This window comes from Ochotona princeps, chromosome 2, assembly GCF_030435755.1.
Source record: "Ochotona princeps isolate mOchPri1 chromosome 2, mOchPri1.hap1, whole genome shotgun sequence".
Taxonomy (NCBI): domain Eukaryota; kingdom Metazoa; phylum Chordata; class Mammalia; order Lagomorpha; family Ochotonidae; genus Ochotona; species Ochotona princeps.
The window spans coordinates 30433763-30459193 of NC_080833.1; the positions used below are offsets into that span (position 1 = coordinate 30433763).

At 49.2% G+C, this 25431-nt stretch overlaps 2 protein-coding genes across 2 annotated transcripts in view; one reads left to right on the forward strand and one right to left on the reverse strand.

The window, feature by feature from the left end:
• Positions 1–22567, forward strand: part of PPIE (peptidylprolyl isomerase E) — a 174378-nt gene extending 151811 nt beyond the window's left edge. Inside the window, exon 11 of the transcript XR_009247454.1 lies at positions 22558–22567. The gene's annotated coding sequence lies outside the window, so the exon portion shown is untranslated. The remainder of the gene's footprint in view (positions 1–22557) is intronic.
• Positions 10032–17032, reverse strand: MYCL (MYCL proto-oncogene, bHLH transcription factor). The gene is made up of 3 exons (XM_004591542.2): positions 16687–17032; positions 15800–16304; positions 10032–12896 (listed from the first exon to the last, which is right to left on the reverse strand). Exons 1-3 carry the CDS (start codon positions 16765–16767, stop codon positions 12280–12282), a joined length of 1203 nt encoding a protein of 400 aa, XP_004591599.1. The 5' UTR covers positions 16768–17032; the 3' UTR covers positions 10032–12279.
• Positions 22568–25431: the final 2864 nt, after the last annotated feature.

A 25431-nucleotide genomic window follows, 5' to 3' on the forward strand; every position in this document is an offset into this window, starting at 1 on the left:
GAGAAAGATCTTCCATCTGCTGGTTCACTCTCCAAATGGCCACAGTGGCTGGAGCGGAGACAATCCAAAGCCAGGAGCCAGGAACTTCTTATGAGTCTCTCATGTGGGTGTAGGGGCCCAAACTTTGAGTCATCCTTCACTGCTTTCTGCAAGCAGGGAGCTGGATGAGAAGTGGAGCAGGTGGGACATGAATTGGCGCTCTTATGAGATCCCAGATCTTGCTGGTGGAGAATTAGGCAGTTGAACTGTCATGCCACCCTCTCTACCTCCCCAAAAATGAGGTCTTAATTGCTGCGCCAAATCCTCACCCCATAAATACTTCAGGCTGGTGCATTTGTAACTGTTTCCCTCATAATCTTCTGAGCTCTAAATGACACTAAAAATGGTTCCTGAAAGATATTCCGTGACTTGAAATTCTAATTAGAGACATTAAGTTCAAGGGACAATCAGAAAATTGCAGTCTATGATCAAGAGTTAATAAGTATTTCTAGAAAAACAATGTGCAACCCTCTAATGGGAAGCTTTGCAGGGTAATAAGGAGGCAAGAGAAGGCAAAAGGGAATCAGAGAAGCCATCTGTGCTCATGCCCAGATATCGACTGGAAGCTCTTCCCCATCTTCCATATGATCAGACGAGGTATAGGCCACTCTACCCTGAAAGGAAGGTCCAGAAGAAAGTTTCTCAAAGTGTGTGACTACAGGTAAGCATATGAAAGGCCACCTTCAATGTACTTCACTACCACAGGTTATTGTGGGCAAAGGAATGCTAACTTTATCTAAAGATGTATTTATTTGTATTTGAAAGATGAATTTTACAGCAAGAGAGGAAAGACACACACACACAGAAAAAGATCTTCCATCCCCTGGTTCATTCCCCAGATGCCTGCCATGGGCTGAGCTAGGCTGGTTCAAAGCCAGGAGCCTAGAGCTTCCTCTGGGTCTCCCACATAGGTAGCAGAGGTCTAAGGACTTTGCTGCTTCTCATGCCACTAGCAGGGAGCTAGATGGCAAGTGGAGCAGCTAAGACTTGAACCAGCTCCCATATGGGATGCCATCACCACAGGTGGAGGCTTAACTCAACATGCCATGGCACAGGATCCAGGAATTCTAGGTTTAAATGCAAAAATTCCGGGGTGGCTTCAGTTAAGAAGAACTTACTCCACAGTTTAGGAATGGGGTATTAGGGATCCTCAGGTTACTCAGAGGTGAATAATTCCTTGATTGGAGCTTGTTTTGGCCATAATGGTGCCTGCACCCTACATAAGATCATCTGGGTTAGAAACCCAACTCTTCTGATTCCAGCTTCCTGCTAATGCACACCCTGGGTGTCAGCACATGGTGATGGCTAAAAACCTTGGGGCCCTGTTACACAGCGGGAAACTCCAATTGAGTTCCAGGCTTTAGCTTGGTGCATTCCTGGCTGCTCTGGGCATTTGGCGAGTGAACTAGAAAATGGAAGATATCTGTCTGTCTCTGTCACTTGTTTTCTGTGTCTCTGCTTTTCAAATACAATGAAAATAAGTACAAAATTTTAAAACAATAATAATTCCCTGATTGAACTGCCCTTTTGAAAAGTCTCAGTTTGAGATTGGCAGCAATTCATGACTGTTGAACTATCAAAACCACTTGAGCAAGATCCTCGGAGCATGCCCCACATCAGGGACCTGGGATGGGTGGGAGACTGGGTAGGGCTTCTCCCTTTACCTCCCCCTTTACCCCAGATATAGGAGAAAAGAATGTGGAAATAATAGCCTTACCCACTTTTCTGTAGCTCTTGAACCTTTTTGCCCTAATTAAGTATGTAAAGATTATCAAAAAGAAAAAAAAAGGTCTTAGTCAATTTACTTAATTCTCACTCCTATTGTGTCTGTTTGTACTATGTCTTAGTGGTATAATCAGGCTGCCTACTTCTGCACCTACCTCTTTCTTTAGGAAACTGAAAACAGTTCAGGGAGTAGGATAGACATAGCTGGATGGCAGAAAAGAAGAAAGGGGGCCTGGTGCAATAGCCTAGCAGCCAAAGTCCTCCCTTAGCACATGCCAGGATCCCAGTTTGTATCCCGGCAGCTTCACTTCCCATCCAGCTCCCTGCTTGTGGCCTGGGAAAGCAGTCGAGGATGGCCCAAAGCCTTGGCACCCTGCACCCACGTGGGAGACCTGGAGGAAGTTCCTGGCTCCTGGCTTCAGATCGGCACAGCACCAGCCTTTGCAGCTACTTGGGGAGTGAACCATCGGATGGAAGATCTTCCTGTCTGTCTCTCCTCCTCTCTGTATATCTGACTTTGCAATAAAAATAAATCTTAAAAAAAAATACACTGCCTCTGAGAGTTGTATTCTTATTAAAAAAAAAAAGAAGAAGAAGAAAAGAAGAAAGGGAGGAGTGCAGAAGAGAGGAATGTCTGAGGTGATGATCCGATAACCGAGGCTTGTGTATTTATAACAAGAAAGAAGCATATAGTCAGAAGGAAAAATACTGGCATTAGATCAGAAGGGTCATTCAAAGAAGATCATCCTGAAATCCCAAACATTCAAGATAGGATCCTAGGGGATACTGTGATAGGACAGAAAAAGAAACATGACATGAGAAGGCTTGAAGCACCTGTCTCCAAAGTAAGAGATGAAAGGTGGGTTGGGGTCCCAGCACGGTAGCCGAGTGGCTAAAGTCCTTGCTTTGTATGTGCCGAGATCTCATGTGGATGTCATTTCGTATTCTAGATGCACTACTACCCTTCCAGCTCCCTGCTTGTGGCCTGGGAAAGCAGTCAACGATGGCGCAAAGCCTTGGGACCCTGCACCCACGTGGGAGACCCAGAAGAAACATCTGGCTCCTGGCTTCAGATCAGCTCAGCTCCGGGTGTTGCAGCCACTTGGGGAGTGAATCAGCACATGGAAGATGTTTCTCTCCTTCTCTCTGTAAATCCAACTTTCCAACAACAACCAAAAAAAAAAAAAAAAATCTTAAAAAAAAAAAAGGAAAAGAAAGGTGGATCAGGGGCCTAGCGGCTTAAGTCCTCGCCTTGAACGCTCCAGGATCCCATATGGGCGCTGGTTCTAATCCCGGCAGCTCCACTTTCCATCCAGCTCCCTGCTTGTGGTCTAGGAAGGCAATCAAGGACAGCCCAAAGCTTTGGGACCCTGCACCTGCATGGGAGACCCAGAAGAGGTTCCTGGTTCCCGGCTTCGGATTGGCGCGCACCGGCCCGTTGCGGCCATTTGGGGAGTGAATCATCACACAGAAGATCTCCCTCTCTGTCTCTCCTCTTCTCTGTATAACTGATGTTGTAATAAAAAATAAATAAATCTTAAAAAAAAAGTGGATCAAAGATATACCCTAGCTTTTTGGTGAACCCCAAGATTCCTTGGAGGCCCAGCCCTCATGTTAAACAGGTACCTAAATAAAAACATTTTCAGGGTCAATGTTGTTGTGCAGGTCACCCACGTGGGAGACCCAGATGCGTTCCGGACTTCTAGCTTCAGCTTGTCCCATCCCTGTATTGGCCAAAGGCAGACATTGTAGTACAGTGGACTAAGCTGTTTTTTCTTCTTCTTCTTCTTCTTTTTCTTCTTCTTTTTTAAAGATTTATTTACTTTTATTACAACGTCAGATGTACAGAGAGGAAGATCTTCCATCCAGTGATTCACTCCCCAAGTGACTGCAACAGTCGGTGCTATGCCAATCCGAAGCCGGGAACCAGGAACCTCTTCCAGGTTTCCCACGCGGGTGCAGGGTCCCAAAGCTTTGGGCCGTCCTCGACTGCTTTCCCAGGCCACAAGCAGGGAGCTGGATGGGAAGTGGAGCTGCCGGGATTAGAACTGGCACTCATATGGGTTCCTGGTGCATTCAAGGCGAGGACTTTAGCTGCTAGGCCATGCTGCCGGACTCTAAGCTGCTTCTTAAGGCATCTGCATCCCATAGTGAGGTGCTGGTTTGGGTTCCAGCTGTTCTGCTTTCTTTTTCTTTTTAAAGATTTATTTATTTTTATTAGAAAGGCAGATATCCAGAAGAGTAGAGACAGACAGGAAGATCTTCCATCCAATGGATCAGTCTCCAAGCAACTGCAATGGCTGGAGTGCAGCCAATCCTAAACCAGCAGCCAGGAGCTTCTTCTGGGTTTCCCACGCAGGTGCAGGGTCCCTTCAACCACTTTCCCAGCCCACAACAGGGAGATGGTTGGGAAGCGGGGCTGCCGGGATTAGAACCGGCGCCCTGTGTATTCAAGGTGAGGACTTTAGCTGCTATGCTATCACGCTGGACCCTGTTCTGCTTTTAATCTACTTTCCTGCTAATGCTGTGGAAAAGGGAGCTAATGCGGCCTGGTGCACGTTAGCCTAGTGGTTAAAGTCCTCGCCTTGCACACCCAGGATCCGTTTTGGCTGCCAGTTCGTATCCCTGGCTGCTCCACTTCCCATCCAGTTCCCTGCTTGTGGCCTGGGAAAGAAGTGGAGGACAGCCCAATGCCTTGGGACCTTGCACCTGTGTTAGAGACCCAGAAGAAGCTCCTCGCTGCTGGTTTCAGATCAGCTCAGCTCTGGCCGTTGTGGCTACTTGGGAAGTGAATCAGCGGATGGAAGATGTTTCTCCTCTCTATTTCACTTTGTAAATCTGACTTTCCAAAACAGAAAACCAAATTGATCTTTAAAAAAATCAAAAAGAAAAGGGAGTAGATGATGTCCAAAGGCTTGGATGCCTACTACCTACGTGGGAGACCCAGATGTTGTTCCAGGATTCTGGTTTTGGCCTGACCCCATCCCAGCTATTGCGGTCATTTGACCATATTTATTTCAAATAAATACATCTTCAAAAAAATACCACTTATATTCCATTCAAACATGTTTGTAAAACTTCAATGTCACATTTCCAACTTTCTGTTGGCTGTGTCTTTGGGTGACCCTATCACCTCAATCTTGTATTCCAAACCACAGTCCCCCTTCCCCCCCCCATACAAACTTCCCTGTTTCAAAGACTCCTAAGAGGATGTTTGCTTTAGAAATGGAGCACAACCCTCTCATTTTGTAAAAGTGAGACTACACAGGCAATTAACAGGACCAGATTCCTCCCTACTCCCCAGATTTGACACAACCTTCTACCCACTCTTCCCCAAAGCTATTCTCTTTTTTTTTTTTTTAAGATTTTATTTTTTTATTTTTATTACAAAGTCAGATACACTGAGAGGAGGAGAGACAGAGAGGAAGTCGAGCTGCCGGGATTAGAACCAGCGGCCATATGGGATCAAGGCAAGGACCCTAGCCAACCAGGCCACGCCGCTAGGCCCCAAAGCTATTCTCTTAAACTAGAACATCTTCCTCCTCTTCACTCAGCCAACTACTGCCTGTACCTCCAGTCCCAGTTAAAGTTATACTCTCCAACAAGAACTTTTTTTTCTTCTAAGATGTATTTGTATGAAAGCTTTAGTTATAAAAAGGAGAGAAAAACAATGGGGCAGAGCCGGACCAAAAACAGGGATCAGGAACTCCATCAGGATCTACCTTGGAAAGTAGGGGCCCAAGTTCTTACTCATCTTTAGCTGTTCTCCCAGGTACATTAGCAGGGAGCTGGGTCAGAAGCAAAGTATCTTGGACTTTAACTGGCTTTCATATGGAAATACCAGAGTCACAACTATGGCTTAATTTGCTGTGCCACAGCACAGACCCCAACAAAAAGTCTCTCTCAGGCCCGGCACGGTAGCCTAATGGCTAAAGTCCTGGCCTTGCAACAGTCGGGATCCCCAAAACCTTAGGACCCTATACCCATGTGGAAGACCCGGAAGAAGCTGGCGCAGCTCTGGACATTACAGCCATTTGCAGAGTGAATCAGCACATGGAAGATCTTTCTGTATATCCTTCTCTGTAAATCTGAGCTTCCAGTAAAAATAAATAAATCAGGCTCGGCAGCGTGGCCTAGTGGCTAAGGTCCTCGCCTTGATCCCATATGGCTGCTGGTTCTAATCCCGGCAGCTCCACTTCCTCTCTATCTCTCCTCCTCTCAGTACATCTGACTTTGTAATAAAAAATAAATAAATAAATAAAATTAAAAAAAAAAATCTTTTATTTTTTTTTTTTAAGTCTCTCTCCTTTTGTCAAAAGGCAGATTCATAGAGAGGAGAGACAGAGGGAGAGAGAGAGATCTTCCATCTGCTAGTACACTCCCCCAAAATCTCAACAGCTGGGAGTGAGCCAATCCGAAGCCAGGACTCAGGAGCTTCCTTTGGGTTTCCCAGTGGTGCAGGGCTCAAGCTCTTGGGCCATCCTCTGCTGCCCTCCCAGGGAGCTCGATGGGAAATGAAGCAGTGTTCGTATAAGATGCTGGCTTGCAGGCTGAGGCTTAGTCTATTATTGCTGCCAGTCCCAATTTCTTTCTTTTTTAAAAGGTAAGTAGTTTTTTTTTTTTTTCTGAGATTTGTTTTGATTGGAAAGGTAGATACACAGAGAGGAGGAGAGACAGAGGAAGATCTTCCATCTACTGGTTCACCCCCCAATTGGCTGTAACAGCTGAAGCTGGAACTGCGCATATCTGAAGCCAGGAGCCTGGAGCCTCTTTCAGGTCTCCCACAGGATGCCAACACTTTGGGCCATCCTTGACTGCTTTCCTAGACCACAAGCAGGGAGCCAGATGGGAAGTAGGGCTGCCAGGACATGACCCAGTGTCCGTGTGGGTTCCCAGTGGATGCAAGGTGAGGACTTTAGTCACTAGGCTATGGCACTGGGTCTGTTAAGTAGATTCTTAAAATACATTTTAAAATGTGTGTGTATGTGTGTGATATATTGTTTGACAGACAGGGTGGCAGAGCAAAAGAGAAATAGCGAGATCTTCCATCTGCTGCTTCATTCCCCAAATGCCCACAAGAGCCAGGGTTAGGCCAGGCCAAAATCAAGAGTACAGTCTAGATCCCTCACATGGGCAACAGGAACCCAAGTGCTTGGGCTGTCATCCCCAGCCTCCCAGTCTGGATTGGAGGCATGGAACAACTAGGTCTGAACAGGCATCCTCCTGGTGGATGAACGTGTCCTAAGTGGTGATGTCGCTGTCACGTCACAATCAAGGTTGAAGATCCACTGCCTTGAGAAGAGAGGTGTTGGGGTCTTGCTGACTGAATGGGGCCAGTGGATCCCAGCTCCGTTTGAAAGGCATCCTGGTGCCCAGTGAGGGAAAATGGAAGGTCTTCAATAAGCAACTGCTTTATTATGTAGACCCCTGGCCTCAGCCCACCGTGGCTGTGGACGTTGTGAACAGACCCAGCTCTTTCCCCTCCCTTCCTCCTCTGCCCATCTCAAGCTTCCCGAGCCCTTACTGCTCCTCCTCTGCTGATTTTCTGACCCTTGAGGTGTGAACATGTGTACTCAAGTATTCCTTCACTCGACCACTTTTCAAATATGACTAATCTTTATTCTAGGTGTGGCTTGTTAACAGGCTTGACAAATAGCACTAAAGGCTAGTAAATAATATTTAGTAATCATTTACCCTGAGCATTTCTTATTGGTCACAATACCCAGGTGAAGCAGGTGCTATTATGTGTACCTATTTCACAGATGTGGAAATGGGGTGGGAGAAGTTAATAACTTGCCACAGGTTATGCAGCTACAAAGACTTGTAACTGAGATCTATCAGGTGTGAATGACCACTTCACCACACTGCTCCCAGCTAACTGAAGGGCAGTTTGGTGTTTACTGGGCACCTACTGAACCCCTGGCACTGAGCCTAGTCGATTATTAATGCATGTGAGCAGAGACCCGCAGAACACATTTACATTTCCTTGCCAAGAGAATGGTGACACTGATACAGGTGATTGCTTTGTCCTGAGCAATTCTAAATAAATAGATACTAACAAAAGCTGCCCACTGGACTTACAGAGGAAATGCCCGCAGCTCAATGGGATGCTAATGGATCTGTTTAGCCCCCTCCCCAGTTACCTCCAGACTGGTTATCTTCTCCTTAGGAAGAATACCTCCCTATCTCCCCATCTTGTCACCTTCCAGTTCAACAGAGACCTCCCAGTCCCTGTTTACCCTCTTAGGGTGAACATTCTAGAATATCCTGACCATAGAAGCAACTCAAACGCAGCCTAAGGTGGTTCGATGTGTCTTAGTTCCCGGAATAACTGCCAGGAGACGCAGGAGTTAAGCCCAGGCTTTAGGCATGTATTACCTAACCGAGAAGACAGCCTGCCTTTTTCAGTCCACGCGTAGTTTCTCTGCAGCCCTCATTGTCCATATCTTAGCTGTGTGTGGTCAACATTCAGAAGTGAAACTCATTTGTAAGAAACTGTTCCCTGAAATCCAGGAATAAACTCCTGGCTGTTTTCAGACAAAGATAGAGGTAGGAGACTGTAGAAATAAGCTAGGAAGGAGCTTAAAATACTTCACATTCCAGAAACACCCTCCCTTCCCCCCAGGAGGTGGCTTTATTCTCAATCCTTTCTGGGCAGAGTTGACTTAAAAGGGGCTGAAGCTTGGAGTGTGGCAGCTGGTTCTAGTGGTGTGGCCTTGGGCAGATGGTCTAAATGACTCCACGTTTCATTTGCCTGTCTGTGAAATGGGACTGACACCACTCAGCTCTCTAGGTTATTGTGAATATCAACAAAACAACCAGCACGGATGTCTGTACCCACAGGTTCTGACCATTCTGAGTGTCTAATAATTCTTCCCAAAGTACAGAAGGAGGAAAGATGCCCTGCTATAGAGTCAGTCCCTTGACACATGGTCTTGGAAAAAGGAAGATGAACACATTGGGGGGTTTGAAAAGAGTTCCAGTAATCCAAATCTGTTTTATCAAACAGCAACTTGGGTTCTGGGTTTTGTGACTCGGGGACAGTTGGTGGTTGGAGTGGGAAGAAGGGTGTCAAAGGGTATATATACCTGCCAGGAGACTGGGTGTGCAATCTTGACTCTGAGCAAGACAACTCTTTGGGTTCCAATACCATAAGACGAACCCTGCTTACTTACTTACCAGGTGTGGTACAGGTGCCTTTGAAACATAAGGAATTAAGGGTCCTTTCTTAAGTCTTCTTGCTCTCCATAGGAATGCTAGTAGGCAATACCAACCCAAGCCCCCGCTGGACACATGGAGGCAGAGTGGCCTTCTTACACAATGCCCATGGCTTTCCAAACAGCAGATATGTTCTTTCTACAGTCCAAGAAGGGTCCTCTTTGGAACAAGACAATCCCAGCACACCAATGCTGCAGGGTAGCTGGGCATGGGCCATTTGCTACCTTTCATCCCAGTAAGTAGGTGATACAATGGCACTGGAAACAGTTCCAACAAGCAGTCAAATGATGCTTAGGCTCTGGGCTGGGCATTTGGTACAGCAGTTAAGATAACACTTAGGAGGCTGGCATTGTGACATTAGTAAGTGAAGTCACCACCTTTCAGTATTGGTATCCCAGTTTGTGTCCTGGCTGTTCCACTTCTGATCTAACTCTCCGCTAATGGCCTGGGACTCTAGTGTTTGGGTCCCTGACACTCTTGTGGCAGCCCTGGATAAAGCTCTTAACTTCTGGCTAATGCTGCTCAGTACTGGCTATTGCAGCCATCTCAGCGGTGAACCAGCTGATGGAAGATTTGTCTTTCCCGCTCTCTGTAAATCTGACTTTCAAAAGAAATAAACAGAACCCAATGCAATGGCTCAATGGCTAAATCTTCATCTTGTATACACACCAGGATCCCTTGTGGGCACCAGTTTGTATCCCGGCAGCTCCACTTCCCATCCAGCTCCCTGCTTGTGGCCTGGGAAAGCAATTGAGGATGTCCCAATGTCTTGGGACCCTGCACCCACGTGGGAGATCTGGAAGAAGCTCCTGGCTCCTGATCAGCTCAGCTTTGGGTCTTGTGGCCATTTGGGAAGCCAACCAGCAGACAGAAAATCTTTCTGTCTCTCCTTCCCTCTTTTTTCTTTTTTAACTGAAAGGTAGTTTTTTTCTTTCTCCCTTGATTAATGAAACAAAAGTCTTTCCTATAACTTGCTGTAGATGCAAGAGGGAAGAATTAAGAGATCTTTCAGACGGAATATCTTTCTAACTCTCCTCCCATTTTACAGATAGGAAAAACAATCATCCAAAAGGTAAAATCAAAGGTCTCTGAAGAAGTGGTAGGGCTGGGATTTCAAGTCTTCTACAAAGTGGGCACTTTTGCAATTCACAAGAGAATTTCATGCTCACCCAGTCCTGAGCTTACATTGTTTGGACATGTCTGAAATGGCATTTCAGGAACCCAGAGTGGCTTGGCTGGGTTAGTTGCATGGTTAGAGAAACGCAGTCTTCTGGATTGCCTGTAGCTCCCCAGAAGTAGCTCTCCTTGCCTCAGGAGAACCCAGATGGCATGAGTTGCCCCCACTCCAACATGTTTGAGAAATCTTTTATTAGAAGATGTCCCAGAAGGCAATATTTTAAAATCAGGCAATCAATAATCACAACTAAATTCAAAATTGAACTTAAACTTGCCTTTCAATATAAATCAGACCTTTGCAACGGAATTGCCCAAGAGGGTTTTTTCCTTGTACAAAAACAGTTAACACCACTTTGAAAAGGCATACAAAAATACAGTATATATATATATATATATATATATAAAACCTCCCCCTCAACATAACACCCAACAGCAGCTTATACAACACAAGCTGTTCAGTTGAGCCATCAGTCACCTACACCCCACCTGCCCTCCAAAAAACAATTCCAGAAGTCAGCTGGCTCCTGAAAACTGTACTCCAGAAGGTTGAGGGTCTATGTCCCAAACTCCCACTGACGCTTTTCTGAGGATAGCACACAGCCTCAGAAAGATAGCGCCATAGCCAAAGGGTTTGCGTGTATCAGCTGGTTTTGCAGGCCAGAGTACTGCCTGTTATCTCCCCTCCCCTACTTTCAAACTTCAAGCCAGCAGGCACCTGCTGTCCAGGGCATGGGTCTGGAGGGGGCTGCTCCTCGTTCCTTGTCAGGCTTAGGGATTCCGAAGGTAGTCTACATGTCACCTGCTTGGTTGGGTGGCTTTCTAGGATTTCAGACTGTGCCTGGATTGGATTTGGAGCTACAAAGTCCAGCTGGGGCAAAACCTGTTGTGGTTGGTTATGCAGACCTCCTGGAGAGCCCCTTAAAGCCCCCTGGGAAGCAAATCTACCTTCTGGGGCCCTGGATGAGATTCAGGCGCTCTCTCCAGAACCTCAGTGAGGCTCAGACTCTGGGAGAGGGATCTGACTCACGGCAGGCTGGCAGGAACCCAAGCTGGTGGCTGCAAGGCCAGGAAGCTCCTTAGAGTCGCATGTGGATTGGTGTGCATGGTTCCACTAGAACTTCAGACCTGCCAGTCAGAGAATAAGACAAGAGGCAGGTGGGAAAGAGGAAGTGGTGTGGTTCTCCCTTCTGAGTGCCTTACACCTGCACTGAGAAAAGATTCCAAGAATGTGCCCCCTGGAAAACACCTGGACAGGAAACAAGATTTAGGGCCAGGACTCCAAGCCTTCCCCAGGCCCCGGTCTAAGTCTCACTTCCCTGTGTCTCGGCAAACCCTTTCTGACCTGTGGGAAAGGGTGCCGGAGGGGCCGTTGCATAATGAAGGCAGGAGGAAACCAAAAAAGTCCCTTGTGAGGACAGAAGGACTCTGAGATGAAGGTGGGAGAAGCCAAGTTCGGTACACACTGTCAGGATTGCACGCCTGAGAGCAGGAGGAGGAGCGTCTTCCGGCACCAGGATGCTGCCATGAAAGGTCTGGGCTCCTCAGCTCCTGTAAAGTGTCTGAAGATGAGGTAACGGTCCCTGTGGATCGAGTCTGCGAGCTCGTCTTTACCACGACAGCTCGAGTGTCTCCTGGAAAAAGGAGCCTCGGGGAGAGTGTCCAGGCCCAGCTGTCCTTGCCTCACCCCCGGAGACACCAGTGAGAGCATCCTTTCCCAGCTAATGCTCCTGCAGTGTGAGATTTCATGCAGGCCAGAGCCCGCGTTGCCCCCCCCCAGCGTCCGCCACCTGTTGCATAGCATCTGTCAGCCTTTTCTTCCGAGCGTATGAGGGAGACAGACCCCAAGGCTCCTCAGTCAGCTGCCTAAAGAGAAACCAAAGGCGCCAGAGAAGATACAGCACTCCCTCAGAGTCAGGGGGAGAGCTGGGCTCTAAGGCTTCTAAGAATGCAAGCCCTCATTGTGTGTGTGTGTGTGTGTGCGCGCACACACACATGCATGCACCAGCTGCAATGCATCTTGGGAGCTACTGCTGAGACCATCCCACCAGAACCCAAATGTGCAAATTACTAAAGGGGATAGAGCAGGAGGTTACAAAATCAACTCGTGCCTTTGGGATACAGTCAGTAGCCGCTGAGGTACGCGATTCTTTTCTGTAGTTGTTGCTGCCGGCAGCGGAGCTGCCTTTTCTCCGTGGCCATCCGCTTTTCAGCCCCCACCAGGGCTTGCAAGTATTCCAAGGCCTTGCTTAGGATCACTACCTTGGGTGCCTTTGAGCAGCTGGCCAGGGTGGGGACCTGGTCCCGCAAGGCCAAGAACCGCGATCGGAGATCATTTCGTCTCTTGCGTTCCAGGAAGTTGTGGTTCTTCCTCTTGGTCAGATCCTCTGTGTCGGAACTGACAGGTCTGGGGTGGCAGGGCTGAGAAGCCTGGTTTTCTGCAGGCGGGAGGCTCACCATCTCTGCGTCCTCCTCCTCTTCCTCATCTTCTTCCTCCTCCTTCTCCTCTGCAGCCTCTCTCTGCAGAGCCTCTCCTGGGGGTGCCCCCTCTGGAGCCCCTTCCTGGGAGTGACTTTCTGGGGGGAAGCGGGCAGCATAGTTGTGCTGCTGCTGGTGGATGGAGATGTGGAAGCGCTTCATGCAGGGGTCCAGGGGGTCTGCTCGCACGGTGATGGTGACTGGCTTCCGGAGACCCAGAGACTGTCTCTTCTCCACTGTCACCACGTCGATCTCCTCACCTTCTAACCAAGGAGAGAGAAAAGACACACCTCCCGTGAGAAAACACACACACACACACACACACACACACACACACACACACACACGAGACCACAGCGTTTTTACACAGGGGCCGGGAAAGCTAGCTATAAACAAATCGCAGACCGGCTGGTGCGTTTGCAAAAGGGTAGGGGCTGAAAGGAGGAAAGGAAGGGAAATCAGCAAGAAGGAAAATATTCTCCCATTTGCTTTGACACAGTAAGGCTTAGATAAGAACAAAAGGCAGACCCAAGCCAAAAGCCCCCAGTCTGCACAGGCTCTCCCCTCCCCCTGCTGAAGGGATGGAGAGACAGAGCTACCGGGTCTGGGACAAAGTTTAGCTATAAAGATCTTCCCTGGTCGGACTCTTTCATGCCCCATCAGAATTGTAAATGAGGGGTCTGTGGGCAGAGCTGCCCTTTGTTCCTGCCCAGCACAGCCTGCACTTGGGGAATTGTTACTTTTCACAAGTTATAAATCCTATTATTCCCCCATCTCTCTATTCTGCCATCCCTTTCAGCTGAGGATTCTGAGAAGGGTGGGCTGCCACCCATCCTTCCTGGCCCAGGGTGGGGAGGGAAAAGGTTTCCCTTAGGAGCATTTTGCTCCTGGGTTCAATGGGTTGCCAAAGTCATCCATCATTTATTGGTCGCCTGCCCCACCCCCTTCCCTGGACCAGAAGAGATTGGATTTGTAATTACAGGCCTGGCAGAGCTGCAGGAACTTCACAAAGGTCCGAGTCACCACCTCCAAGCCACCTGCCCCACAGGCCCAGGCTAACTGGCAGCGGATTAGCCCAGACTTCAGGGGCAAAACAGCAGGGAGCTGCAGACACCTAGAACTGTCCCTACCATCCCCTGATTCCAGCTCTTTTAGGCTAACTCAGGCAGAAGAGAGGGAAGGGAGTGGGGGACTCTCCTGCTGAACACATTTGAGACTCCCCCGCCCCAAGAAGGCCACCTTCATGCAGTTTCCCTGACAGCTGAACCGCTCCATTCTCAGCCTCTTTTGCATATCAGAAAGCTTGAGCCCCTTTGTCAGGAAGGCTTCCATTGTGTGGACAATCGCATTATTTCTCCATTAATAAAACCTGACCATTCAGCCCTCCTGGCCTCAAAGCCTGTGATTGGCTGGCTAAGCTGTGTTTGGAATGCTGTTTTACCCAGCCCCTAACCCTATTGGCTGAGCCCTGCTGTCACTCACTCTCCCCACCCCCCCTCATTGTTTGCAATCTGTTGCATTTTGTTCTAGGCCATGTGGCCTGAGAGTGAACCGGGAGCCTACAAACAGGCTCAGGTTAAAGAACAGGTCAGAAGATAATTCAGGAAGCTTTCCTATACCCGAAACCTTTCATTTTCAGTAGGGAACATTATGGCTGGGGAAGGATTGGTGTAAGGAAAAAATAATAATCTAAGTTCCTATTCTCCTTTTCAGAGTACAGTCTAACTGTACGACCCACCAGTTCAAACCCCTCACGTGCAAAGGGAGACCCTGAGTTGGTGTTGGGCCATGTCCACACATTTGTAACATTCTGGGGGGCAAACTAAATATTCCTAACTTCCAAAACAATGCTCTCTCCTCTCTAGCACTTGGCCAGCCTTTGTAGGAACATATCTTTATAGGTTTCTCAGTTTCAAGACTCCCATTCCAGCTACTAAATGAACACAAGTTCTTGGTGTAGAGGGAAAACAGGTTAAAAACGACCTTACACACAGCAGATGGGGGGTGGGGAGAGGAACCTGACTTTAAATTCTCATGTTGTCTTCACTTCCCTTCCAAGTGTGCAACTGCCACATCCCATTCCGCAGTTCCTTCTCAAAAGCTCATGGAACTTGGTTTTTGTTTGTTTGTTTTTAAACCGCCAGTGCGTTTCCTATGTTTTGATGGACTTGCCACTGGCCTGAATCAGCCCCCTACACAAAAGTGCATTCTCCACGATGTGTCATGGGTTACAGAGGTTGGGGTCAGCACAGTGTCTAGTAGCTCCGAGTGACTCAAGTCAGCACTTGCATTCAGACTGTGGGAGGACAGCCTGGGGCTCCATGATCCTGAACTCAGCTCCTGGCCCAGCGGTTTATTGATGGAAAAGGCGCAGGTGTACTGAGAGGGAGCTGGAAGGACAGCTTGCCACCTAGGCTTCTCAGATAAACTACCATGCCGACCCCTCTCGGGTATCAAGGAAGAGGTGCCTGGGTAGGGATGGAGGAAAGCTGGTTAGCCGGCAGGACACAGGAGTCTGCTGCAGGTAATGTCCTCTCTCCAAGCCTCAGTCTTGCCCTCTGTTCATGGGGAGCACTCATTTCTCCCTCCTAACTGTCCTCCTGGGGGAGGGAGGGGCAGGATGACGAGCATGTACAGGTGGCAAGAGACGGGAGGTGCAGCGGGGTAGGGGATACTCTGGTCATAGAAAGTAAAGTAGGTTGGAGACCGGGATTTAGCGAGAGGAAGGCTTTGGCTTTGCACAAAAGGTTTTCCCTAGGAATGTGAGTTTCCCAGAGAAAGAGGCAGCAACAAAAAAGCTTCCAGCTCTGCGACTCTGAAGGGACCTCTTCTAACCTTGCAAGGACAGAAAATCCCCTGCCGTCCAACCCGAGTAACGTCCTCTCTAATCACCGACCCTCCCCAAGCCTCTCTTGTCCCCTGGGGCTCCAATCACCGTCAAAGGGCCGCCGGCTCCCTCCCCACTTCTCCAAACTGTTTACCAACACACGCACGTGTCAGACAGACAGTGCCGAGGGCTACACCGGCAGCTCCGGTCAGAAAAAAAGGGGGAGGCAGCTGCCACAGCGGGCTTGAGAAGTGCCGGCAATGACCTCAGGCAGCGGCTGAGCTGGGGCCACCCAGGGGATGCCCCCCTCTTCTAGGATGGCCCTGGGGCAGTCCTTACCCGAGTCGCTGGGGCTTTCGGACCCCGAGCAGGCCTGGGTCTTGGGTTCGCCTAGCTGACAAGGGGCGGCGGGCGGCGGGTTGGCGGCTTCGAGAGTGGGAGTGCAGTCCGGCGCAGCGGGTGCCTTGGGCGGGTTGCTGCGAGGGGCACCGGGGGCGAGTCGGTCGCTCACCACTCGCTCCAGCCGCTCCCGGGCCGAAAAGCCACTCCACATGCAGTCGCGTCGAATGATGGAGGCGTAGTTCCTGCCCCAAGCTTTCCAGTGGCCTCGAGATTCCGCTTCGTCCCCGACGCCCCCTCCGGGCCAAGGCTCGGGGGGACCTATCCCGGAGGCTGGGTCCCCGGCGCCAGGACCGGAGCCCCAGGGCGGCGACGTGGGGGGCGACGGCACCAGCTCGAATTTCTTCCAGATGTCCTCGCTGGGCGCCGTGGAGCGGTGGAAATCCTCCCCGCAGTCGTAGTCGTAGAAATAGTGCTGGTACGAGTCGAAGTCCATGTCCGCTCCCTGCGGGAGGGGAGGGGACGTGCCGACTGGGGTGCGGGCCGGGGTGAGGGGGATGGGGAAGAGGAGCGTCCCCGGGTGCCTGAACACGGCGGCCTCTGGGCTCCTGTCCCTCCCTGGACCCGCCGGCTGGCAGCTGTGAGCTGCCCCCGCGGCGTCCCGGGCAGCCTGGCCGCGGCTTGGAAGCGCCGGGAGCAGCCGCTTACCGTGCGCGGACCCGGCTGCGGGGGAGCGAGTTCAAAGCAAACTTTGCCAGCGCCGCCCGGAGCGCAGCTCCCAGGGTCCGGCCGGGCCGGGCGGGGGCGCGCCGTGCCCTGAAGGCAGACCGCAGTCCGCCCGCCCCCTCGAGGACCCGCGCTCGTGCCCTGGCCACCCGCAGCCTCACCACGCTCCCGCCTCCCGCCACCTGGAGCGGAGCGGCTCCCCGCCGGCTCGGGGCAGCCCGGCAGCCCGCACACACGCACATGCGCGCCACCGAGCGCGCGGCCCTCACTCCCGAGCGCTCCCCCCGAGCGCGCGCGCCCCCCGCTCCCCGCTCGCGCACGGCGGCCCGGACGCTCCCGGGATCGGCGCGGGAGCGCGAGCTACAGGCGCATTGTTTCCCGGCTGCCTTATATCTCGTCGCGCGCCCCGAGCCCAGGGACCGAGGGGCGGGTCCTAGGGGGACGAGCCCCGCCCCCTGCCCCGCCCCCGGCGGTGGACAGGTGGGGCCGGCCCCACCTCCTGGCTGGACTCGCCCGCGGGATTCTATCCCCCCGGCAGCCTCCCGTCGGCCTCCCCCACCCCCGCCCCAAATAAATTGCACCCTGGTGAGCGCGGAGCAGGAAGAGAGCTGGGTACCGGGCAGTCCCTCGCCTGGCTGAGGCGTGATTCTAGCGAGTCGCGGACAGATCCAGTCCCTGAATAATGCCACTTCTGGGCTGGGTACCAGAGCTCCTCCCCGCCGTGTCCGGCGAACCCGGCTTCCCCCGGCGCGTCTGGATGGGTTCAGGTGCGTCCGGCCCGCGGCGGGGGGCAGCCGCACCTCCACCGCGCCACCTGGCGGCTCTCGGCCCTGGATTGAGGCTCGTGGCAATGTCTGCCTGATCTTCCTTCGGTCCGTTTCTTGAGCTCTGTGGCCCACCTGGACCACAGCTAAGTGGGCGAAAATTGCGGACTTGCGAACCAGAGCTGAGACCTTTAGGGGGCTCAGTCTCCTCTGAAAGGCGAAGGATTGGTAAAGCTGGCGTCCCAGCATCGGTGTCTGGATTTTGTCTTGGGAAGGGGCGTGGCGGTGATGCGGCCAGGAAGGAGCATTTTCTGTAAGGCATGGACAGGGCTAAGACCCTCGCCTCCCACAACTAGCGCTGGTCAAGGGCTTGCTAGCCAAGGAGAAGGAAATGGCACAGTGGGAATCTGGAAGCTTCCTACACATCCTTGCGTAGCCACTTGCTCCCTGTGGATCAAGTTATTAAGTTGTCCGAAGCTTTGACCCACACCAAGGCAGCATGGTAGACATCTAAACTTTCTGTGACTAGCCAGGAGGACAGACTGTAACTCCTTGCGTCTTCCGTGCACAGACTGCCTTTGGTAAAAGAGGAAAAACTAAAATTCTACTGCCAGTCTGAGATTTAGGCTTAAGGAAAATATCCGGGGATAGCAGCCATTTGCATTTCCACTTCCCACCCAGCTCCTGCTTACGGCCTGGGAAGGCAGTGAAGGATAGCCCAAGTTCCTGACTATAAGGAGTAATACTGTTAATTATGATGGGAATATATAGGGTTAGATTTGTAATAGATACACAAAAATCTACACAAAAGGGGGGAGATGAAACAATTTAACTGAAGAGTTGTATAAAAAAGAAAATGTGGGCCGTGGTACAATGGCTAAATTGGCAAATCTTCCACCTCCAAGCATCGGCATCCCTTAAGGGCACCATTTCATATCCCGGCTGCTCCACTTGCCATCCAGCTCCCTACTTGTGACCCTGGAAAGCAAAGGAGGATGAGCCAAAGCCTTGAGATCCTGCAGCCACATGGGAGACTTGGAAGATGCTCCTGGCTTTGGGTCAGCTCAGCTGTGGCTATTGTGGCCATATTGGGAGTGAATCAATGGGTGAAAGATCTTTTTGTCTGTCCTCTCTGTAAATCTGCCTTTCTTGTTTTAAAGGTTTATTTATTTTTATTGCAAAGTCAGATATACAGAGAGGAGAGACAGACAGGAAGATCTTCCGTCCGATGATTCACTCTTCAAGAGACCGCAATGCTGGAGCTGTACCAATCCAAAGCCAGGAGCCAGGAGCTTCTTCCAGGTCTCCCATGCAGGTGCAGAGTGCCAAGGCTTTGGGCCGTCCTCCACTGCTTTCCCAGGCCACAAGCAGGGAGCTGAATGGAAAGGAGGGCCGTTTGGATTAGAACCGGTGCCCAAATGAGATGTTGGTGCGTTCAAGGCGAGGACTTAAGCTGCTTGGCCACCGAGCTGGGCCTTAAATCTGCCTTTCAAATAAAAAGAAAAAATGTTTTTAAGTAGAAAGCAACTTTATTAGGAGAATCTGAGAGTACAGAGTTTATGGGATGTTGGAGATCTGTGCTTGGAGAACTGGTTCTTTTTCTTCTTCGGGAGTGCAGACTTATGATTTCAGGCTTACAGGTGATTTCTAGCAACACCAAGATATGCCCGCTTCAAAAGACAGGAAAAAGGAAATTACGCTGTCTTCTGAGAGTCAGGGTGCTCCTTTACTTTGCATGCTTGTTAATTATTTGTGTGAGGTCTGTCTTCCTCAGCAGACTGCAAGCTCCAGGCAGCAAGGCCAGACACTAGTCTTGTTTCTCACCATCACCCTGGGGCTTAGAAAAGAGCCCACCACAGCCTGAGTGGTTAGGAAAGGGGCTGCCTGGCTGAACAAAGCCTCTAATACTGAGGTAGAGAGGTGGCAGAGCTGTCCCTGGGGCACAGCAGACCAGGCCACCAGTGCTGCAGCTCGCAACATCAGCATCCGGTATTCCAGTGCCAGATACAGTCCAGATGACTCCTCTCACAGTCCAGCACGGTCATGGGAGATGACCCAAGCACAGGGGCTTCGGCCACCCAAGTTGGAGAGCCCAGTGCTTGGCCTTGACAGACCTGGCTGTTCTGGCTATTTGAGACAGCAGATGGGAGGATCTCTCATTCTCTCCCATTCCCTCTCTTTGTCACTGTGCCTTTCAAAGAAGTTCATCTAAAAAACAAGAAAACTAAATAAAAAATGTAGAGACTTACCAATGTATGTAATGGAGTCAGAATAACTCTCAGACCCAGTGCACACTGTAACCTGGTGAAGGTTGTTCACGCAGCAGGGATGGTCAGGGTAGCCAAGGAAACCAGAGACTATGGTGAGTTGCCAAGGTAATCAGCAGTATCCATCCTGTTACCATCCTGGGACAGAGATGCTGGCAGGAAGAAGGACACATCCCTCTGAAGCCAGTCAGTTCAGATCCCTTCTTAGTCACACACTGGATCACCAGGCAACCCTCCAAAAGCCATTCTGCTTCCCCTGCAGATCCACCCACAGGGAGAGAATGCACTCGGGTGAACAGGAAGATCCAGTCTGCTTCAAGTCCTGCTTCCCCTTGGAAATGAGTGAAGTGGCATCTGATTTGAAATATCAGTCTCATGAGCCTGGTGAACGTGCGTCTGCTCTGGGAGATGCTGCCGCTCTTAGGACTCACAACTCTGGTCTCTGAGCTAATGTCCGGGCCCAGAACAGAGATAAACGCACCGAGGCAACAAATGCTACACTAGGGACACGCCATCTGACCATATTTTTTTTTTTTTGCTATTATTATCTTTTAAAAGATTGTGTATTTGAAAGTCAAGGGATGTGCACAGGGACAGAGACAGAGATCTTCTGTGGCTGGCTCACTCCCCAGAGGGCCACACTAACCAGAACTGGGCCAGGCTAAAGCCAGGAGCCAGGACCTTTATCCAGGTCTCTGAAGTGGACAACAGGGACCCAAGCACTTGGGCCATCTTTCGCTGCTTTTCCCAGGTAATTAGCAGGCAATTCAATTGGAAGTGAAGCAGATCAGCATCCCTAAGACGCTAACATCATAGGCAGTGGCTTTACACACTGTGCTACAACAGTGACCCCTCTGTTATTATTCTGAAAACATAGTGGTTAAGACACGTGCGTGCTGACATCAGAGTGTCAAGGTTCCAGCTTTGGTTTCATTAAATCCCAGTTTCTTGTTAATTCACATCCTGGGAGGTAGCAGGTGATGACTCGGTTATTGTGTCCCTGTCAGCCACAGAAGAGACCTGGACTGTTTCTAGCTCCCGATCTCAGCTCGGTCAAGCCCTTGCCAATGCAGACATTTGGAGGAGCGAAATGACTGCTGAGAGCTCTGTCTCTGCCTTTCAAACAAATATATCTTTTTTTTTTAAAAAAAGATTTATTTTTATTGGAAAGTCAGGTATACAGAGAGGAGGAGAGACAGAGAAGAAGATCTTCCATCCATTGATTCACTCCCCAAGCAGCCACAACGGCTGGAGCTGAGCTGATCCGATCCAAAGCCAGGAGCCAGGAGCTTCTTCCGGGTCTCCCAGGCAGGTGCAGGGTCCCAAGGCTTTGCGCTGTGCTCGACTGCTTTCCCAGGCCACAAGCATGGTGCTAGATGGGAAGCAAGGTGGCTGGGACATGAACCAACACCCATATGGGATCCTAGTGTGTGCAAGGTGAAGACTTTAGCCACTAGGCTACCGCGCTGGGCCCTCAAACAAATATATCTTAATCACAATAATTATGTACATAGATTTTATTCTTTTATGTATTGCTTCTGAAAGGCAGGGTGACTTAGGGCAAGAGACAAAAAGATCTTCTTGCTGCTGGTTCATCCTTCAGGTAGCTCCAAGAGCCAGGAACTCCATCCACATCTCCCATGTGGGTGGCAGATGTCGAAGTACTATCGTTATCTTCCTTTGCCTTCCCAGTTATGTCGGCAGGGAACTGGATCACAAGTAGGACAGCTGGGACTTGAAATGGCACCCCAATATGGGATGTAACCATCACAAGCAGTTGCTTAACCTACGATGCCACAATATCAGCCCCAATATGTATACCTGCTTTTATTGCTGTATTTTTTAATATTTACTTTTACCCCATATGGAATGCCACTTCATGTTCCAATTGCCTCACTTCTTTTTTTTCTTTCTTTTTTATTGTTATTATTTTTATTAATTACATTGCATTATGTGACACAGTTTCATAGGCTCTGAGGTTCCCCCAACCCCTCCTCGAAACCCTCCCCCAATGGTGGATTCCTCCACCTTAGTGCAGTATTACAGTTCAAATTCAGTCAAGATTCTTTCATTGCAAGCATGTACCATGCATAGAGTCCAGCATCTTATTGTCCAAATAAATTCAGCGGTTTCCTGGGGAGACCATCTCTGGTCTGAAGGCAGAGCTGGCAGAATATCATCCCAATTAATTAAAAGCCATAATATAACATCAACAACAGTTTACAACATTATGGAATTTTTTGATATGGTATTGAGTGACTGATATGTTAAAAAAAAATACAAGTTCTTAACCACATCCTGTGACTACTTCACTGACATTTCAATTTTAGTTTATATACAACCGGCTTCTATACACCTTAAAATGGTTATAGGATACTATTCAGCTGTCTCGTGTCTATTTTCATTTTTGTATTTAGCTGTTGATTGTATTGAAGCATAATTTTTACTGAACTTGGCAGATTTTAGGATAGTCCAAACTGGATTATAACTCTAACAAGGCATATGTCAACAGTTGAGGCACAGAACAGTTTTAGGAGGGGTGTGCAGAGAAATCTTCAACACCCCAGTTAGGAGTAACTTATTTTCGTGTCTTACCTAGTAAGGTATGTGTGAGTCCATGCTGACCATTTCCTGTCTGGTTCCAAGCTCCTCTCCCTAGTCCTGAAGGAAGTTTACTGTTCTTCTGTTTCTGCGGACCGCTCAGGGCTCCTGGCTGTTGTCCCGATGACCTTGAATCCTGTGAGGAAGGATTTGGGCTTCTTCCATTCCATGTGGTAGATCCAAATGGGGGTGGATGACCTTAGAGTTCTCGGCCTCCGAGGGCACTCCAATTCCCCATGGTCCTTGGCAGTTGGGATGTAGTCCTTGGTGCCCGTACTGACAGTTCTTGGTGAGGATCCCGGAGTCTCCATGGTTGGGATACAAGCCTCCTCCTGTCTACCTGCTCCACTCTGGGGTCCCCCTCCCCCGCCACGCTCTGTGCATATGACCTCCTGTTAAGAGGTTGTCAGGATCACTCTTGATTCCCCCTGTATGTCTTTGTAGTTTTACTGTTGTCTAATGCTGACTTGAGTCTGTTGTCTGTAAGCTACCTGTTATGTTCCTGATAGGTTATACTTCACATCTTCCTCACACATTCTAAGGAGATGGAAGATTTCTATGCTCTCCCGCCCCATTTCCGAGTTCTTAAAAGTATATTAGGTTTTACAATTCCTTAATGTAGATCATAAGCAGTCTGACTCACATTGATTGTTGGTTCATTGGTTACATCACAATATCTTATTGCATGAGATACAGGCTGTTTGGGGTTGAAATAATCTTACCGTTTACAGGTACTGTTTTTCGGACTGACATCATTTCATCTTAAATTAAAACAAACATGTGGTATCTAATCTTTTGGGATTGGCTCATTTCCCTTAGCATAATGGTTTCCAGTTGGGCCCATTTGGCCACAAAGAACTGCATTTCATTTTTTTTTAAAGATTTATTTTTTTATTTTTATTGGAACGTCAGATATACAGAGAGGAGGAGAGACAGTGAGAAAGATCTTCCGTCCGTTGATTCACTCCCCAAATGAGCGCAATGGCCAATGCTATGCCGATCTGAAGCCAGGATCCAGGAACTTCTCCAGGTCTCCCACACGGGTGCAGGGTCCGAAGGCTTTGGGCTGTCCTCGCCTGCTTTCCCAGGCCACAAGCAGGGAGCTGGATGGGGAAGTGGAGCAGCAGAGACATGAGCCAGCACCCATATGAGATCCCAACCCTTGAAGGTGGAGGATTAACCAATTGTGAGACATTACGCTGGGCTCCATAGTTTCCTTCTTATACAAAAACTTTTCACAGTTAAATTGTCTCACTTTTCTACTTTTGTTTAGATTTTAAAATATCTACTACAAATCTAACGCTACACATTTCCACCAGAACTACAATGATTACTCCATATAGTCAAATACTCCAGAAAATCGATCTATCAACTACATTTTCAAAAAATTTTATTTATTGGGTCCAGTACAGCTTCATCTAGGTCTCATGAGTGACAGGGTCCAACATTTGGACTATCTTCTGATGTTTTCCCCAGGCCATTAGCAGAGAACTGGTGCGGAAGTGGAACAGTCAGGACTCGAATAAGTCACCCATATGGAATGATAGTATTGCAGGTAGCAGCTCTACACATGGTGCCACAGCACTGGCTCCTAAGATTTATTTCTATGAAAGGCAGGGTGACAGAAATGGAGGGACACACCCACAGATATTCTATCTCCTAGTTCACTCCACAAATGCTTACAAGAGACAACGCCGAACCAGACCAAAGCCAGGAGACTGGAGCTTCATCTAGATTTCCCACGTGCATGGCAGGGGCCCAAGTAGTTGAGCCATCATGTACTGCCAATCAGGCACTTTAGCAAAAAGCTGGTTTGGAAGCATAGAGTAGCCAGGACTTGTAGTAGGTACTCTGTTATGGGATATAGGTGTTCAAAGAGGCAGCTTAGTCCTCTGCACCATGAAGCCTGCCCTACATTCTCTCTCTCTCTCTCTCTTTTTTTTTCTTTTTTTGCTTGGAACAATACCTCTTGGAACTATTTGTTTTCCTGTTGCAGTTTGAACTTAGGATCTCTCTTTTCCTGCTGTATAATTGTCATCCTGCAAACCACCATTCTGGAAATTCCCTCTGCTTCTCTCCCATGTTGGATCCCTTTTTCTCTGGAGTTCAGCTCGCTTCTTCCTCTTCCTTGACTTACTTCCTCATTTGGCGGAACACATCTTCCAGAAGCTTCCTGAGAAAATGTGCTTGTGAAGTACATTTTCAAAAAGATTTATTTGTTTGGAGAGAGAGATTGAGAAAGAAAGATACATCTTTCATCTGTTGCTTTACGTTGCAAATGCCTGCAACAACTGGGGCAGAGTCAGACCAAAGCCAAAAACCAGGAACTTCATCTGAGTCTCGCCCGTGGATAGCAGGGACTGAAGTACTTTGAACATTGTCTTCTGCCTCCTGGGCACATTAACAGGAAGCTGGTCAGAAGAGCAGAGCCTTGAGCCAGGCACTCCAGTGTGGGAAAGGGATGTTCTGAGCAGCGGTTTAACCCATTGTATCACAGCACTTGTCTCAAGAAGAAAAAAATTTGAGACCTTGCATTCTTGAAATGATTTTTACTGGACTCCAGCCTTTGATAGTTTGGTTGGGTATAGAATACTAGATTAAAAGTAATTACCTGAGCTGTCATTGTGGTATAGTGGGTAAAGTCACTGCCTGTGACATTAGCATCCCAAATAGGTGGCGGTTCAAGTCTTGGTGCTCCAACTTCTCATTTTCCTGGCAATGGGCCTGGAAAGGCAGTGTAAGAAGTCTCAAGTCTTTGGGCCTCTGTGCCCATTTGGGAGACCCAGAAAAAGCTAATGGCTGCTGGCTTTGGTCTGCCTCAGCCCTGGATATTGTGGTCATTTGGGAAGTGAACTACCAGATGGAATATCACTCTCTCACTCCCTGCCTAACTGTGCTTTTCAAAAAAATAGAATAAATCTTTATATAAAAGAAGTAATTACCCTGAAAAATTTTTAGTATTTATTTATTTTTGTCTACCTGAGAAGCAGAGAGAGGGAGAGACACACAGGAAATCTTCCATCTACTGATTCATTTCCCAAATACCTGCCTGGGTGGACCAAGCAGAAGCTGAGAGCCTTAAACCCCATCCAGATCTCCCACATGGGGGGCAGGGGGACAGTGTGCCAAGCACTTCAGCTGTCATTCACTGCCTCCCTGGATGCATGAACAGGGAGATGGATTAGAAGTAGTTCCTGGCTCTTGGCTTCAGGCTGGCTCAGCTCCAACTGTTGTGGCCATTTGGGGAGTTAATCAGTGGTTGGAAATCTCTCTC

What these genes read in the sequence shown, in the direction of transcription:
- MYCL (XM_004591542.2), bottom strand. Translation starts at nt 16,767, where the DNA reads ATGTGCGTGTGTGCGGGCTGCCGGGCTGCCCCGAGCCGGCGGGGAGCC. An exon ending in TGGCGGGAGGCGGGAGCGTG is followed by an intron (nt 16,305 to 16,686) that starts GTGAGGCTGCGG and finishes CCCCTCCCGCAG; the next exon opens with GGAGCGGACATGGACTTCGA. An exon ending in CGAAAGCCCCAGCGACTCGG is followed by an intron (nt 12,897 to 15,799) that starts GTAAGGACTGCC and finishes CTCCTTGGTTAG; the next exon opens with AAGGTGAGGAGATCGACGTG.